Below are 19,456 nucleotides of genomic sequence, written 5' to 3'. Positions count from 1 at the left end.
TTTTCTCTTTTGGGAGAGGGAGGTAAATGTTGTCCTTTAGCTGGGAATCCAGAAAGATCAGAAAAGTAGTAAAAGTACCTTAGTGGTAGAAACTCTCACTCCTGTTGAGGTGGTAGATATGACATTATTCTTACCGAAAATATTGGAAAAATTCTAAAAAGGGGTTCAGCAGCAATATCAACTGAGTGAAATGTTGATAATAAGTCAATAGATAACAAAAATTCCACAAAATGAATGAACAACAAATAAAAATAGAAGTCTGACTAGAAAACTATATGCTTGGACTCTATGAACAAAATTTATCCTCAGTCGTTTAACACTCATATTCTCTTATGAAAACAGTTTTCATGCATTTCCAAAATGTGGTTATCTGGAAGAGTTGTAATAAACACAACACGCAATAATCTTTAGGAGAACAGAAATAGAATTTTGACCCCCACAAGCCCAACTCTCTTTGAGAATTAAAAACTGAAAGAACTGCGGATGCTGTAAATCAGGAACAAAAACAAAGTTGCTGGAGAAGCTCAGCAGGTCTGACAGCATCTGTGAAGGAAAAAAACAGTTAACGTTTCGGGTCCGGTGACCTTTCCTCAGTTCATCAGTTCTTAGGAAGGGTCACCGGACCCGAAATGTTAACTCTGTTTTTTCCTTCACAGATGCTGCCAGACCTGCTGAGCTTTTCCAGCAACTTTGTTTTTGTTCTCTTGGAGAATTATGTTCCCCTCCCCACATCACATGTATTTCACAATTCGTACTATTTTCAAAAACAAATCTATCCATCTCTTAAACCGTCAGCTTCAACAATCTTTTCCTGGAAACATTTTTCAAAATTCTACTATCCTTAAAGTGAAAACGTTCTGCACAACTTCCCTTCTTACTTGCACCTTCCCACATTTAAATTTCTGAGCCCTGATATTGAAACGCATCAGTACTGAATAACTTGCCCACATTAATCATCAATATAATTTGAGACAATGGTTATAAAGAGAAAACATGGGAATTGCTAAAGCCTGAACAAAATTTTTCATCTCACCTTGGCACACAATCCAGGCCTCTCTGTCACATTTCTCTCCACTGGTCCTCAACTCAAAGAAATTATATTCGTCAAAGCTCAGTAGACCATTGCCATCTAAATCGATGATTTCAAAGATGTCTGACAGAGCAGCTCTATTAAAATGAAAAGACATTTCAGAATGGATACGGTGTATTATCAGAATACAGAACAGATACAAGTTACTGCCTTATACCTTTTAATTAAAAATGTCAGAAAAATGTACTATTAGATGATACTGTTAAAATAAAAGTTGCCGTTTTTGTCCAATGCCCATGGTTAAGAAACGAGGTACCATACAGATATGTTATCTATTTTCTGCAACAGTCCAAGAGAATTGAAGTGCTATGTCTGAAACAAGTTAAGAATACCGAACCTTATTACAGTATTGCACACTAATTTGCATGTTTATACACAAATACATATATTACTATATTTCTTTCCCACTTTTAAAAACTTTTATCATGCTGTTTGTTACCTCCTTGCGAATACAGTTTGTACATTTAAACTCTTGTCCTCATCCTGCTATCCTTTCGTCAATTCTGCATTCTTGCGCATGTCTTCATTTGTCCAACCAAGTGCTATAGATGGACTTGTCCAAAATAAGCATGATATGGAAGATTTTCTGCCACAAGATCAGATCAATTTAAATTTCTGCTTTTAAAATAAAACCCACCTGAATTCCTTAGTGAGTGCTAGGTTGCCATCTTCTCTGTGGACCAGTTTGGCTTCTCGCGTCTTTGATTTCCTCCTTTTTCTTAGTCTGCAGCCGGTGGTGAAAGGGAGAAGGTGATAAATTCCAGAACGAAGCTCTCCCTTCCAACCAAACTTCTGTTGTATCAAAGTTAACAGATGTTAAAACATTTTATTCATTTTTTTCTGAACCCCAGCTCCAAATTCATATACAAATTTGCATCAGACGATTTTCTGTTAAATGCGATATTTGTTTTCTTTCTGTTCCTATTCCAATAAAGTCTTTAAAATGCATAAAATACATAAAGTACAGTCAGATACACTTCACTATTTCAAGCTGATTAATCATTACCGAATATTGTAATGTTAAAAATGTCTCAGAAAACAAATGGCCAAGAAATGTTATTTGAACTCTTAAGCTTCACACAGGAAGGAAGTTAAATAAAATCTCTGCTTACTTTAAGCCCCGTCCAGATGCACTCAAAACAAAAATTACAGTCATTGCTATAACAAAATAAATCATGCCTGCAGCATGTATAAAGCACAGGAAAAATAGATAATTGGATTAAGTTTAAAAGACTATTAATATATTCCATATACTTTAGCGGATGTGTGATCCTAAATATAGTTATAAATCTTTTGTGGCATATTATTCTTGATCAAAAATAAGAATATAAATTTGATATTATGGCAAATTGAATGCAAGGTTTGTGAAATATGAGACAGACATATTGTGCCAGAAAATAATTGAATTACTTATTTGGGAAAGCATCACAAAGCCATCTAATACAATAGCAGACAATTAAAAAGAAATAAAATATTACAACTCCACAGCTGATTAATACTTGGAAAGGGAATAATAGATCACATTATTTGAAAGGGTATTGCATCAGTACACTGTCTCAAATAATGATTAACATGCAATGAATTTGAATATATTCTATTTTTATTTTAAATACCAGTGCAAAGCTGCTTTGCTCCCATGTATTTTGTAAACTTACAATTCTTTGAATCAGGATGTTAGAAATTTTCTGATCATTGATAAATGTTAGATACGCCAATGTTCTTTTATACTCTAATATTTCTTCCCCTTTCTAAAGATTGACTTAATTTACAACCCTACTAATTTTGCCAGTGTCGGTTTTTGATTAGTGTGCACAGAAATATTTCTAAAACATAATGATGATTTTCAACTGGTATGGCTTTCTTTCATTCATTCACAGGATGAGGGCGTCACTGGCTAGGCCAGCATTTAGTACCCATCCCTAATTGCCCAAAGGGCAGTTAAGAGTCAACCATATTGCTGTGGGTCTGGAGTCAAATGTAGGCTAGTTTCCTTCCCTAAAGGACATTAGTGAACCAGACGGGTTTTTCCATCAGCAATGGATTCATGGTCATCATTAGACCCTTAATTCCAGATTCCAGGTCACTTGAGCTAAGGGTCAACATTGCTCCCAACAGAGAAGTTTGACAGTTAAAAACAATGCATATATATTATACATAGTTAGCTAAAACTTTTAGTAAAGTTTAGTAACAAATGTGTAGAACATGTGTATAATTGCACAAAAATTAGTAGCAGGCTAGAAACACTGAAAATACATGCAACAATAGGCCATTCAGCCCTTCAAGTCTGCACCACCGTTCAGTATAATCGTGGCTAATCATGCAATTTCAGTATCCCATTCCTGCTTTCTCTCCATACCCCTTGATCCCTTCAGCAGCAAGGGCCATGCCCAGCTCCCTCTTGAATATATCTAATGAACTGGCCCCAATAGCTTTCTGTAGTACAGAATTTCACAGGTTCACAACTCTGAGTGAAGAATTCCTTCCTCATCTCAGTCCTAATGGCTTACCCTTTATTCTTTAGGCCCCTAGTTCTGGACTTCCCCAACTTCAGGAATGTTATTCTCTCATCTACCCTGTCCGGTCCCATCAAGATTTTATATATTTCTACAAGATCCCCCCTCATTCTTCTAAATTCCAGCAAATATAGTACAAAATTCCAGTTGATCCAGTCTTTCTAGAAGATTGAACAGAACATAAAAACCTGCAAAGAATGACTGTAAGATTAATAAGGAGGGAAAACTAGAATACAAGATAAAACTGGCTAGAAATATAAAACAAATGGTAAGAGTTTCTATGGATGTTTAAAAAAGATAAGTTAACAAAGTGAGCCTTGGGCTTATTGAAAATATGTTGGCAGAATTAATAATGGAAAATTAAGATATGACAGCTAAATTGACCTGGTATTTTGCATCAGTTTTCACAACAGATTATACAAGTAACTTTCTAGAAATTGCTGTAAATCAGGAAGTGGAAGGAATGGATGAACTCAAAAAAATTACAATCACTAGGGAAGTGATACTGTACAAATTGTAGAAGTTACAGGCTGACAAGTCCATGGGCGATTTGTCCTGATGGACTTCATTGGAGGGTCTTAAAAGAAGTGGGTAATGTGATAGTTGATGCATTCATATTAATTCTCCAAAATTCCCTATGTTCAGGGAAGGTTCCATTAATAGGAAAATAACAATTGTAATTCCTTCACTCAAAAGGAAAGGGAGACAGCAGCAAGCTACAGGCCATTTGACTGTCATATGAACGATGTAGCTATTATTAAAGACAGTATAGTACAGTACAAGTTCAAGGTGATCAGGCAGAGTCAGCATCATTTGTGAAGGGGAAATGATTTATTTAACCAATTTATTGGAGTTCCTTGAGGAAGTAACATGAAAGGGATCTGGTGAATGTACAGTACAGTACAGATTTCCAGAAAGCATATGATGCCACATAAAAGGTTATTGAGGAAACTAATAGCTCATGATTTGAGGATAACACATTGACATGAATAAAAGATTGGCAAGCTAATAAGAAACAGCATAGACATAAATGGGTCTTGGTTTAGTTGGCAAGATGCAATGAGCAGTGTATCACAAGGATCAATGCTGGGGCCTCAATATTTTTCAGTTTTTCTAAATGATTTGAATGAAGTAACCAAGGGATTGGTTGCTAAATTTGCTGATGACACAAAGATAGATGAGAAAGTAGATTGTAAAGGGGTCATAAAAAAGCTGCAGCAGGATACAGGTTGGTAAGTGAGTGGCAAAGATCTGGCAAATGGTGTATAAGATGGGAAAATGTGATGTTGTCCACTTTGTAAGAAGGATTTAAAAAAACATTGTCTAAATGGTGACAGAAAGCAGAGCTCTGAGATGCAAGGGGTTGGGTGTCCTAGTGCCTGAATCGCAAAAGGATAGTATACAGGTGCAACAAATAAGTAGGAAATAGAATGCTATTGTTTATTGGAAGAGGAATTAAATACAAAAAGTAGAGAGGTTATGCTTCTGTTATTAGCATTGATGAGACCATTACCTAATACTGTGTACAGTATTAAATTCATTATCTAAGGAAGAATGAAAATGCGTTGGAAGTGGTTCAGAGAAGGTTTACTAGACTAATAGCTAGAATGAGCAGCCTATCTTTCGAGAGACGTTTGGACACACAAGGAGTCTATCCACGGGAATTCAGAACAGCATGTGGAGACTTGATTGAAACACAAAAGCCCAATAGGTCTTGACAGGATGGACATGGAAAAAGTGTTTACTTTTTGCAGGATCTACAACTAGGGGCCACTCTTTAAATACAAGGGGTCACATATTTAAAATAAAGATGCAGGCAAATTATTTTGAAATAATTGACTTTGAAACTCTCTTCTTTGAAATGTGGTGGAAGCAGAGACTTTGCATATTTTTAAGAGGTAGAAGCAAATGGTTATAAAGTTATTGAGAGTGGGCAGGAATGTGGAGCAATCAGGTCAGCCACAATCCTATTGAATGGAGAGGAGGCCTCAAGTGAGCTACTCTTGCTCCTAATCTTTATGTTTGCATGTACTAAATAGTCAACGATCATAGGTTCAATTACAGCGTTGAGTGTCACATGACACAGCTGTATAATCCAACAAGCATACATTATGAAGATGCTGACTTTAATTTGTGGTTTGTGACAAAATGATCAAAATTATGCTAAACTTGTTAATTCCCTGGATTACAGGAGTAACATCAGCCAGGAAGTAAATTAAGAAGGCTAAGAATGCTATCTTTTATAATAAAAGGAACTGAACAGAAAAAAGAGAAATCAATCGCCTCAACCTCTCCACCCCTCTCACCCGCAGAACGTGCAGCCCTCCGCTCCAATCCCAACCTCACCATAAAACCCGCGGACAAGGGGGGCACAGTTGTAGTATGGCGCACTGACCTCTACATCGCCGAGGCCAGGCGCCAACTCTCCGACACCTCCTTCTACCTCCCCCTTGATCATGACCCCACCGCTGACCACCAAACCATTATCTCTCAAACCATCCACAACCTCACCACTTCAGGTGACCTCCCACCCACAGCCTCCAACCTCATCGTTCCCCAACCCCGCACCACCCGCTTCTATAAAAAAATGCCACAACGATGCTACCCGAAGGTTGCAGGAACAGCAACTCATATTCCGCTTGGGAACCCTGCAGCCCAATGGTATCAATGTGGACTTCACAAGCTTCAAAATCTCCCCTCCCCCTACCGCATCCCAAAACCAGTCCAGCTCGTCCCCGCCTCCCTAACCTGCCCTTCCTCCCACCTATCCCCTCCCCCATCTCCTACCTACTAACCTCATCCCGCCCCCTTGACCTGTCCGTCCTCCCTGGACTGACCTATCTCCTCCCTACCTCCCCACCTACACTCACCTTTACCGGCTCCATCCCCGCCTCTTTGACCTGTCTGTCTCCTCTCCACCTATCTTCTTCTCTATCCATCTTCTATCCGCCTCTCCCTCTCTCCCTATTTATTTCAGAATCCCCTTCCCCTCCCCCATTTCTGTAGAAGGGTCTAGGCCCGAAACGTCAGCCTTCCTGCTCCTCTGATGCTGCTTGGCCTGCTATGTTCATCCAGCTCTACACCTTGTTATCTCAGAAAAAGGAGAATGCTGTACTTCTGTTATACAGGCATTGGTGAAACTACATCTTGAAAACTGTGGGTAGTTCGGGTCACCTTATTTAGAGAAGGATGAAGTGCAATGTAAACAGTTCATAGAGGTTTCTTAGATTGATGTGAAGAATGAGCACTTTGTTTTATGAAGAAAATTGAGACGGACTGATCTTGTTTTCGCTAGAGTTTAGAACAGTGAGGGGTGACTTGATTGAAGCGTACAAGATCCTGAATGGTCTTGATCAATGTAGACTTGGAAAGGATGTTTCCTCCTGTGGGCGAGTCTAGAACAAGGCAGCATGGTTCTAAAGTTAGGGTCACGTTTTTAAAACAGAAGTGAGAAGAATTCTTTCTCTCAGAGGACCGTGTAAGCTTGGAATTCCTTGCCTCAAAAAGAGGGATCATTGAATATTTTTAAGACAAAGATAGATTCTTATTAGCAAGGGAATAAAAGGTTATCAGGATAGACGGAAATATAGAATTTGAAACACAAACACATCCACCCTGATCTTATTGAATGGGAGGGTGGGATGAGGTGCCAAATATTTCTGCTTCTAATTCAGAGGTATGTAGAATGTATCAAGCCCCACTGAATATGTGTCTAAGCACTCAAAGGGAGGAAAAAAACTGGGCTTGGCTTTTACAACATCAACCACACCAATCATAAAAGGACTTACTAATAGCCACAGCCGGTCCCAGGAGATGCAATGAAACTATGACTCAACAAGGAAAGAGTATTCATGGAAGAAGATGCAAAGAAGGTCCAGCTGAAGCACAGTTTCCTTTATGATTTTGATTTCACACGTTTTGAAAACCAAATCTGGAGTTATTTATCTCTCTACATGTCAATTAATTAGTCACAAGTGACTGGCCAGCAAGATCACATCTGGAATCTTTATTTCTGACTTTGCAATTCTTACCTCTTTTTCTCGTAATTCTGTGGCACATACGACTTCCAGAACTTCAGAATCACTATCGTTCCTCAAAACATATAACGAGGTATCTACATTCATCCAGGGAGATAGCTTTTCTGAGCATGTGAAACAAAATGTAATGTTACTGCAACCAGAATACCGTTATATATCCAACGAGAAAGGTATATTGTTGAAAAAAGTCTTCTTTTCCTTTCAGTGAAATTTTCTGTTGCAAGTGTGTCACATTACAACTGATAAAGATATATAGCGTTGTGGAGAAGTTGTTTAGAATTCAAATAATCCAGGATTACAGCATGTTGAATAAAACATTTAAAAATGAATAAGATGCTCAAAATGGTTGGGGAATCATTTAAACATACTTTACAGGGGAATTATGAGACAAAATTAGTCTGCTTCCATTTCACATCATAAATAGTCTGTCTGAAATTCTGCAGCCATATCAGGCTAAATTCATAAAAAAGAGATGAAACTACAGAATGCACATTTCTCATATTGTGAATGATTGAACTGAGTGATTGATGTGCTGCCATTATAAAGATTTGTGAGGTTGCGCCTGTCAAACAGAAGGGAACTTCCTTAGGATTAGTAAAATATGTATTAAAAACTCTACATTTTTAAAGGTAACAAAATGTATTGCTCTGCACTGCTTTAGGCTTTTAAATAATACATATACATTAATTTCATGCATTTTCCGTCTAGAACAGTAAAATGCAAAAAGGATAAAACATATAGTCAGTATAACATTGTGAAGGCACTGTAGCTGTGGTTACCAAATTTTTAAAATAGTTACAAGTTCATAATTGCGTTTCCTTTTCAGAGGCTATGCCATTCTGCCAGAAATTAACACTCTTCTTCACTTAAATAGCCATTCTCCATGCCCAGGACATGAACGTCTACAGCTGTTGAACTAGATGGGGCATCACAGCCCAGCCTGACTTGTAGCAAGAGGGAAGATATGTCCTGTACACAAGGTATAGAAAAATAATAAACACGTGGTTGAATGTATTTAGAATTTTGGTACCCCTGGCACATAGTGAACACATTTCTATCTTTATACATAGGTATACCTTCCTTTAAGAGTCATTGGATAATAATCAGAAGCATAAATCAACCTGGTATTTTCTATTCCAGACATCAGGATGATAAGCTAAAATAACTCAGCCATTACTAAGGCAGAAGAAAATGACCTGTGTGAAGTCTGAACGCTGATGTAGCATGTGAAGTTCATGAACTACATGAACTGAGCTGACTCTTCCCAATCCGATACTAGGCTCTTTAAAACGAAGCAAGAAGCAAAAAACAGAAGGTATTTCAGTGAGATAGGTAGGTGAGAAGTTAAAAAGAAAAACATAAAACTTTCATGATGTATCGAAAAATTCTTCTCTAAGTTTACATTTTGTTATCAAGTAGAGTTGTAACTGACACTGCAAAGACAGCACAAACAAAATCAGCCTTTATGTTGTTGGGTGATGTATAATCACAAGAGAATTAGATGTGGGGAATATCATACAATCTGTAGTGATTGGAACGAGGTTGGCCAGGTAGATTTCTTTGAGTATGAGTTCACTGATTGGGTTGTCTTGCTGACAGATATAAACAGGAGTCCCAAGGATTCTCCTCACTCTTGGGACAGGCTCGGAGGTAGCTGGTCAGAGTCCATGTATTGTACAAGTGTAAATAAAGCATGACTTGGTGACGGGACACTGGCCTCTTGTGGAGTTATTTCATAATCTGTCTTAATTCATCCACCCAGAGAAATCCTAACATCTCCTTTTGCAATATTCAATTATTACTTAAATGATTGGAGAAGTTTTGCCTCCAGTACCGTGTCTGTAAGTTTATTCACATACTATTCCATCACTCTTCAAGTAAAGAACAAATTCCTAATCAGTCCTAAAAATACCTGTTATTGTTTTGAACCAGCTTCCCACCTAGTGTACTCCCATAGTTTAAATCTTGGATTAACATAATAGATTAGATTTTCGCTAACGAGACAGGATGCTCAAGTTGGAACATTTCCAGAATCCATTTGCATTTCCATATAGGTCTCTGCAGGGACTTGTTTCACTTCAGGTGGGGGGGTGGGGAGGTGGAGGGGGCATGGCAGACGACTAGGTATGTGGCAATGCAGACAAGGAGGTGACATGGGGTCAGTGAGGTGTCATTAGATATATGGAGGGGACATGGATAAGAGCTTTTAAACATTTCTTTCAAACAGTTTCTGAATTCACTCTACAATTTGTGACTTCTGTGAGGTGCTTGAGAACTGGTCTATTTGAAAGAAAATTCTGCAGCAGGGCATAAGGTGCTTATCTCCACAAAGGAACCAGCCGGTTCAGGAGTGCAAATTGTAGGGTCTCCATATTTGATCTCTGAAAATTCCTGGGGGCAAAAACAGAGGCAGGAAACCCAAAATCAGGTCCCACTCACTATTTTTAAAAGGCTTCCAGAGTCAGCCTGACTCTGCAAAAATCCAGATCCACCAAGCCACAGTGATCTGTCTGCTTATAGTCTGTTTAGATCTTCCATCTCAGTTATAGTGAAAGCCTTGATTGTACCTAAGATGTCTTTGAAATACTCAGCAGCTCTGGCAGCATCTGTGAAGAGGGAAAGAGTTAATGTTTCACATTAATGATGAAAGGTTGTTGGCCTGAAACAGGGATTTTGCTTCTCTCCACAAATGTACCTTAGAATTTCCAGCATTTTTTGTTTTCATTTCAGATTTGAACACATTAACATGTTGATTAAGAATACTTGGTTCTCAGAAGGCATACTGTTCTATGATTCCAAAGTCCAAAGATATGCAAGTTAGGTGGATTGACCATAATAAATTGCCCATAGTGTTCAGGGATGTGTAGGTTAAGTGAGTTAGCCATGGGAAATGTAGGATTACAGGGAAACAGTAGGGGGCATGGGTTTGGATGGGGTGCTGTTCAGAGGGTTGGCGTGGACTTATTGGGCCGAATGGCCCGTTTCTGCACTGTATGGAATCAATGAATTCTGTATCTTCTTGAAGCAAATTGCTCTCTTTCCATGCTGACAAGGTGGCATATAACAAAATGTCTAGCATTAGCTTGGATTGTCTGCAGTATTAAAAATGTCTAACCATGCTGTTAAAAGTGTTGCAGAATAGTTGGCAGACTATACCTTCACTTTCGCTAAGGTTTAATGGTCTGATGGTAAGATAAACATTTGTTGTTTGATGTAATTCCAGTCTATACTGATGACTGACAATTCCACCATCTTCCTCCAGGTAAAAGCATCCCTTTGACCAAGTGTGTTGCCAGTTCTAGAAGGAAAACAACATAAAAATGGAACAAAGCTACTGGACTTGTTTATCAATTTATGCTCATTCATAAGCACAAACAGTCAACAAATTGTCATTTTACTTTTGGATATATTGAGGCACAAAAGGGAAACTTGGAATTGTTAGTCATTCGTAGGACCAATAATTCAGCACATTGAATAATCTTGCAAATTTCTATACTTAGCATGTGTATCAAGATCCTCTGTCCAAGTTCTGTAATTTTACAAAAAACACTGCCAAAGTGATGAAAATGCCAGCTTCCCAGGAAGTGTAGATTTTTTTTCAAATCTCACTGGTACAACAAATCAACTGCTCTAGCATTCAAAATTTATTCTCGACCTGTGGGTTATAAATTTACAGATACTTGACACAAAATGCAACAATGGGACACATAGTGACAAAATAATTTGATTTAAGACATTAACTATTTTGTGGAAATTGAGGTTTTTTTCTTCATTTTGGAAGTATATAGAGTGTGCAACATTCTGAAGAATGTGGGCATTGGTGAGAAAATTTGGACAATCATGTGAGATCAGCATTGGAGCATTTCCCAGCCAAGAGCCAAAAGTGATACTTTCCAACCAAGTTTTGAACGCTAAGACAAAATTCTTGCTAGTGAGCAGTGAGAAGCTGATTATCATGCATCGATATCCTACTATTACATCAACTTGCCTCACTGATATGCAGTTTCACATTTTTCCACTTGGCAGATAGAAAAAAGATGGTGACAATTCCAGACATTCAAGTTAGAGCTATAAAATGATGTCTCCAGATCTTTGCTTGCTCCTTTGGGCCTCTATCATTGATAACTGTAAGAAATAGGAACAGGAGTAGGCCATTCGGTCCCTCGAGTCTGCTCCATCATTCAACAAGATCATAATTGATCCGACATTCCTCATGTCCACTTTTCTTGCTTTTTCGCTGTAACCCTTAATTTCCCTACTGATCAAGAATCAATTTATCTAAGCCTTAAATATACCCAAGGACTCTTTTGGCAAGGAGTTCGAAAGACTCACAACCCTCTGAGTGAAGAAATTCCTCCTCATCCCAGTCTTAAATTGGCACCTCTTTAATTTGAGGCTATGTCCTCTCATTCTAGACTCGCCCACAAGGGAATCTTCCTCTCACATTTACCTTGTAAAGTTCCTTAAGAACCTATATGTTTCAATGAGATCACCTTTCATTCTTCTCAACTCCAGTTGGTACAGTCCCACATTGTTTTGCCTTTGCTCATAAAAACAATCCCTACATACCACGGATCATCCTAGAGAATCTTCTCTGAACTACCTCTTAACAAAATTATACCTTTACTTAAATAAGGGGACCAAAACCGTTCACTGTACTCTAGATGTGGTCACATCAGCATTTTCTACAGTAGCAGTAAGACTTCCCTATTCTTATATTCCAACCCCCTTGAAATAAGGACTAAGATTTCATTAGCCTTCCTGATTATCAACTATACCTATGTGCTCGCTTTCTGCATTTTATTACAGAAATACTTCCAAGTTCTTTGGTGTTGCTGCTTTCTGCAGGTTTTCTCTATTCAAACTTATCAAGGCATGTTCCATGGGCAGTGACCATGCACAACCTCCACACACCGCTCCTCCCCTATTCCACCAAGGTCTCCAGGTCCCCATCAGCAAAGCGAAGCACCAATAACCCTATATGTGACATGTTCAGGACAAATAAAGTGAACTATAGCTAGTATTCTGCCCTACAAGCAGGGTGCCGTAAGAGCATGGTGTATAGTTAATAAGGCATGTTTGAGAAGATAGCACAAAAACATCTACCAAGGCTTACAAGATAGAAATCAACCATGTAACTCACCAAACAAAAAACACTCAGCTGACTGGTGCTAAGATTGAGCCCGTAATGTTCTGTTTTGTTTCAGGTTTTATGCTATGCACTGAGGGTAATGGATCATCTCCTTGCCTCTACCCATAACACTTTGAAATTGCATATTCTGTTTGTCTGGCTTTCTCACAACAGTTTCTTGAGGCAGCATGACCGAGATAGGGAATTCAACATGAGGGGATAAAAACAGAATTGATTCTAAGTGTCTACAATCTGTGACACTGTATTGGAGATCTGATTCACTGATATTGAATTTGATAGACAATATGCTCTCTTTCAGACAATGCAATGGAGAAGAAACTGTTGACTGTGTCCTTTTATAATGTGTTTCTGTAAAGACGGTCAGGAAAGAAATTCAGTGGATTTTATATTGAGCAGCTCTGTAATGCAGGATTCGGATCTGAGGAAGGGTCACTGGACCCAAAACATTAACTCTGATTTTTCTTCACAGATGCTGCCGGACCTTCTGAGCTTTTCCAGCAACTTCTGTTTTTGTTCCAGACTAACCCCTGGGATGTGCACTAAGACAAACATCACCAGCTGCTAGAGGATTATCAGTTCGGAAAGAGATGCTGTTTGGTCTGCCCAAAATTTCTTAGTAGTCCAATGAAAAGAGCTGTCCATGTCCCAAATGTTGCAGAATGGCACATTCCAAAGTTCAGGAACAATGCTATGGGATGCACAAAAACCTGGGGCAGCCACTGAAAAGTCTAAATGAGGAAAGGCCACTGTCTAAGGCCCTACTGTCCGAGCACACAAGTGGCCAGGATTTATGTAAAATCCCTCAGGTTGTATTGTCTTAAATGAATTGTACGTTGTAAATGTAAGTTGTAAATGTGGTGAGGCACTGCAGATTATGACATACCGTAAATGAAAAAAATTGAAATATATACACTTTACATAATGTCAAATTTGAACTGTTTATTCATAAAATGTATAAAAATGCATAATTAAGTATATTTTTTGGGGAAAATAACACTGGTTTAAATCTGGTAGAGGCACAGTATTTAGAATTCAGCGTATATTTTTTAGCATTTCATATAATGGTGATATTTTACAACTTAAATCATCTCTTGACGTGAACAAAATACACTGGTTCAGCAAGATGTTTCACTGGTTTTGCAGCTAGAAGGTACAGGCATTGCAAGACTAACTTCAAAGAAAGATCCTAGACAATATGGTAATCTCATATTGTTTATGAGTAAGCAATTTATCTTCATAGTTATTGTGCACGCTATCAATCTACAACAAAGATTTACATTAAGCAAGTTAGAAAGAATCAATGAATGGCATAAAAGATTTTTTTTGCTATAAATATCTAATTGGTGCTCAGAAATATTTTTATAAATACCATAGTAATAATAATTAGAAACAATACTTCATTTGGGAGTGTATTTTTTCTTGTGATAATATTATCTTTTGGTTTATCCCAGTTTTGGTGTTTTATTATGTTATTTTGAAACATTTCCTTAGCTAGAGCAACAGCATGATGGACTGGGGTGGTAGTGGTGCATGAGGTAACCTGCTCTCGGAATGAAACCACATCTTACAAAAGGAACACAATTTAGATGGGCAATAACAATTTAACAGTGTTGTGATGTTTGTGATGTTGTAGGCATGTTCCCCGCCCGTGCCCCCCACCCCCACCCCCCTAACCATTTGAGGGTGTGCTTGGCCTTTGTCTGGTCCTTCCATGCAGCAATCTCACTGAAACAGGGATCATACCAGCACAGAAAGAAAATGGCCATATCAATCTCTTTTCTTAATCTTGTGCTTTTCTTTTGACATCAACATCAAATTACTTAACAGTAAGATTATGGCATAATCTCATGCCAACCTGGTCTGCTTCCTTTAGAATTGCTTTTATGAAAGTGCTGGGAAAGCTCAATGTGTTCCCACCCATCTGTTCATTTGGCCCTGCAGAGGTATTTTCAATAATCTGTTAATAGCTGCTCATAATGCAGATGCTGCCTTGCTAACACATTCAATGCACCAATGTAAGAGTGAAACCAATGAAGCACAATGTGGACACTGAGCAGTCTAACTGAAGTTGGCATGCAAAAGCTTTGCTTTATGAATTCTTTTGTTGCTTGTGAAATTAAATGACTGAAAAGATATTCTGCATTATTTGACAGCCATCTTTTAAAATGAAGTGTTTGTTTGATAGTAACATCAATCTATTTCCAGTTTTGAAGCCCAATACAACATGGTATGCATGACTCTTACAAATGCCCAGTTCAAATAGATATTGCGTTCTTGGAATAAAATAGATGCAGATAAAACATGGATAAGAAACTGGTTAAGTGATAGGAAACAGAATAGTGAATAATGGGCATTTTTCAGACTGGAGGAAGATTTGCAATGGAGTTTGTCAGGGATCAGTGCTGGGACCCTTGCTTTTCCCGATATATATTAGTGAGCAGATCATGGTGTACAGACCACAATTTCAAAATTTGCAAATAGTACAAGACTTGAGAAAGTTTTGACAAAGATAGTGCTCAACCTCAACTAGAGATAAACTAGTTGATGGAACAGGCAGACAAATTGAAGATAAATGTACGGCAGAGGAAAGTGAAGTGACTCATTTTGATACGAAGAATACAAAGACACTATAAAGTACGGATAAAATTCTAAAGTGGTGCAACAGCAGAGGGACTTGGATATACACGTGGATAAGTTATTAAAAATGGCAGGACAAGTTCAGGCAGCAATTCATAAAGCATGCAGTATCTTTGGCTATATTAGTAGAGGCTTGGAATACAACAGCAAGGAGATTATATTAAATTAGTATAAAACATAGATGTAGCTTCAACCGTAATACTGTGTGCAGTCCTGCAGGGCACACTTCAGGAAGGATGTGAAGGCATTTGAGATAGAGTGGAGAAAGGATTCAAGAGAATGAGTCTAGAGATGGGAACTTCAGATGCATTGATAGATTGAAGAAATCGGGACTATTTCTATTGAAGAAGGTTGACAGGAGATTTGATAGATCTGTTCAAAATCTTGAGGATCTATACAGAATAGGAGAAAGTAGGTAGAAAATTTCCCACTCATGGATGGATTCAGAAGAAGGGCACATATTTAAGGAAATAAGCAAAAGAAGTAATGGAAACTTGAGGAGAACTTTTTTTTCACTTACTGAGTGGTTCAGATCTGGAATGTGCTGTCTGAACATGTGATGGAGGCAAGCTCAGTGGAGGTATTCAAGATGGCATTGGAGTATTATCTGAAAAGGTAAAATGTGCAGGGTTCAGGGGACAAGGTGAAAGAGTGGTACGAGGTGAATTGCTCATTGGGAAAAATGATGCATGCGATGGGTTGAATGGCTTCCTCTTGTCCTATAACAAATACATGATTCTTGACAGTTACACTATATCATCCCCTAATATTTCAAATAACTGCACCAGCAGTAGGTTTCTAAAAAAATCACCAGATGGCGCTCTAGTCACTCTGATTTCTATTGGTAAGTCAATACATTCCATCCACTGAAGGATATTTTTAACACAATTCATCACACATGCTGTATTATCTGTGGTTCTCAAGAATTATTTTACATGTAAATCCAACAATATGATCTTATATGCAGAATTATTTTAAAAATCAGTCAATCCTAACTGAAAGTTTTTTTTTGCTTGTTATGTTCCTCTTATTCCTCACTCACGCACAAGAAGGACTCAAAAGAACATATACATTAGGAGGAACAATGGGCAATTTGGCCCCTCAAGCACGCTCCAATAGTCAAACAGGATCAGGTTTGATCTGATTGTTGCCTCAACTCCAAACTTCCATGTCCTGATGAAAGGTGTAAACCCAAAACGTTGACTTTCCTGTTTCTCTGATGCTCCCTGACCTGTGTTCCTCCAGCTCCACTGTATTGACTCTGACTCCAGTATCTGCAGTTCTTGCTATCTCCAAATGCCCACCTACCCATGACAGCCTTAGTCTTTGATAGTCAAGAATCAATTTACCTCAGTCTTAACAATATTCAATGACCCCATCTCCACCAGACGCTGCAGAAGAGAATTCCACAGCCTTACAACCTTTTGAGAGATAAAAATTCTAATTTCCATCTTATGTTAAACTACGTCCATTAATTTTAGGCTCCCCCACAAGGGAAGACATCCTTTTAACACCCAACCGGCCATGGATCCTGAGAATCTTACATGTTTCAATAACATCGTCCCTCATTCCTCTAAAGTCCAATGGACACTGGTTCAACTTGTCCAACCTTCCCTCATAAGACAAGCCTTCCATCCCAGATATCAGTCAAGTGAATCTGCTCTGCACTGACTTCTAATGCAATATTCCTGCTTAAATATGGAAATGAAAACTGTTCACAGTGCTCCAAATGTGCTTTCACCAATGCCCAAATATAACTGTAGCAAAACATCGCCCCTTTTATATTCCATTCTCTTTGTAATAAATAACATTTGCCTTCCTAATCATTTGCTGTACCTGCATGGTAACAATTTGTGATTCATGTATCAGGACATCTAGATCAATCTGTACCTAAGAACTCTGCAATCCTGCTCCATTTAAATAATATGCTGCTTTACTATTCTTCCTGCCAGTGTAGATAAGTTCACATTTACCCACGTTAAACTCCATCTCCTAAATCTTTGCCTACTCACTTTCTATGTCTATTTGCAGACTCTTTGCCCTTTTCATAACTTACTTCCATATTTATTTCTGTGTCATCAAATTTAGCTATCATATGTTTGCTGTCTTCATCTAAGACTCATGTACTCTTAGACATCTGTGATTAAAAGGGAGACATGGCCTAGTGGTATTGTCACTAGACTATTAATCCAGAAACTCAGCTAATGTTCTGGGGGACCCAGATTTGAATCCTGTCATGGCAGATGGTGGAATTGGAATTCAATTAAAAAACCTGGAATTAAAAATCTACCGGTGACTATGAAACCATTGTCGGAAACACCCATTCAGCTCACTGATATCCTTTAGGGAAGGAAATCTGCCATCCTCACCTCGTCTAGCCTACATGCGACTTCAGACCCACAGCAATGTGGCTGACTCTCAACTGCCCTCTGAAATGGCTAAGCAAGCCACTCAGTTCAAGAGCAGCTATCGACTTCAATGGATTTGCCCAGTAATATTTCAATGGCTAAGAATATTTCAGTGTTTCTTTAGTACTTGCATAATTTGCCACAGTGAACAAATTGCTGAATTTGTTGTTACGTTAGCTATTAAAAGTAATTGACAATGTATTGTTTTGCTAATACAGATACTTGTTCAACAAAATCCACTCAATTCTTAAACTCTATTTTTGGTTTGTTGCTTGTATTTATTTCACATTTGTCAATACCCATCTAATCTGAACCTAATCAATCTTACTGTTTTTAAAAAAAAATTCAAATCAATGGGCAATGTGGAACAAAGCCTAGTTCCATAATTTTTAAAAAAATCTTCCATTGTCTCATTTCTATTGGCTGCACAGACCTTTTTTTAAACACTGCAGTATAGATCTACAGGCACCAATGAGCCTCAGCTATCTTATTCATACGGCTATTCTTCATGTATAACTTAGACAGAGACTGCTGCAAGCTAATTTAATGAGGAATAACTTGACAGTTAATAAGATCAGATCCCTTATGCAATACTTTCCTGTAGAGGTCACTGAATATCAAGGAATAACAATAACCATGGCAGATTTTACAACTCAAGCTCACAAGCACTGAGGCCAACGGCAGCCTAAGCACTGTCTCAGCTGAGATCAGTTAATACTGAATGGAAACCAGACCCCTGGTTCATTTAGCCAAGTACTACTTTAAGTCTTCATCCTAGCTAGAACCATGTTTTTAATAAAGGTAACCCAAGAACATCACAAAAGGAAAGATCTGATCAGCGACAGGTTATTCTAGCCAACGTTCTCTTTTGTGAACATGCATACTGCCAGCAATCTCACCTGTGAAACAACTGCTGTAACAATGCATCACCCATCTGATATCCTCCTCACAGTTAAGAGCAATGAAATGTGATTGATGAAGTCACCACACTACTTTCATCATAATTTACAAGTAAAATGTAATCTGTTTTAACTCCGCTGAAACAGATAATATCGTGTAAGATCAATACATTATGAACGTCTTTCCTATTTTAAAAATTCCAACATCCGAGACAAAATTCAAGATTAAAAATAAGACAGACCCACAGATCACAAAGAGCAGACGGAGGTTGGGCTGTAATATATTATGACATCACAACGCCCTAGGCACAACATTATTCACAAAGTTCAGTTTGCAAATGAGCAAAGGAGTGCACAGATTTTAAATGTGGTTACAGCTGTTATTTTTTTCATAAAACTGTCACCAGGTTAATGTGCCACTGTTTATTTTGAATTTGCCACCAGAAGCTAAAACCACCAAATAAATATTTCATTATTTTAACCAATCTCTGCTGGACAGGAGTAATTAGTAACTAATTTGCAAAATCTGTGATCTGGTGGTTATTTAATAAAATAACTAGTTCAGTCAAGAAAGGAATATTTCAGCCTACTTCTCACTATCCAGTCTCCATTTCCTAAAATCTTTCACTAATCAGATGATGCAAATAAAACTAGTGTGTAGTTCTTTAACAAGCTTAACTATATACTGCAATAATTTATAACACTTTGCCATATTGTTTA

General features: G+C 38.1%; 1 protein-coding gene across 2 annotated transcripts in view; it reads right to left on the bottom strand.

The window, feature by feature from the left end:
* The window catches only part of efcab7 (EF-hand calcium binding domain 7), a 92,787-nt gene that overhangs the window by 37,571 nt on the left and 35,760 nt on the right, over positions 1-19,456 (bottom strand). For both annotated transcript variants that reach the window (XM_048601780.1, XM_048601781.1), the window contains exons 7-10: positions 10,797-10,938; positions 7,635-7,744; positions 1,728-1,882; positions 1,034-1,167 (exon numbers count right to left, since the gene is read on the bottom strand). In XM_048601780.1, coding sequence (XP_048457737.1) covers positions 1,034-1,167; positions 1,728-1,882; positions 7,635-7,744; positions 10,797-10,938 — 541 coding nt within the window. The remainder of the gene's footprint in view (positions 1-1,033; positions 1,168-1,727; positions 1,883-7,634; positions 7,745-10,796; positions 10,939-19,456) is intronic.

The sequence above is a fragment of the Rhincodon typus genome, chromosome 10 (genome assembly GCF_021869965.1).
Source record: "Rhincodon typus isolate 14 chromosome 10, sRhiTyp1.1, whole genome shotgun sequence".
NCBI classification, from domain to species: Eukaryota; Metazoa; Chordata; class Chondrichthyes; order Orectolobiformes; family Rhincodontidae; genus Rhincodon; species Rhincodon typus.
This window is presented reverse-complemented; position numbering and strand designations above follow the sequence as displayed.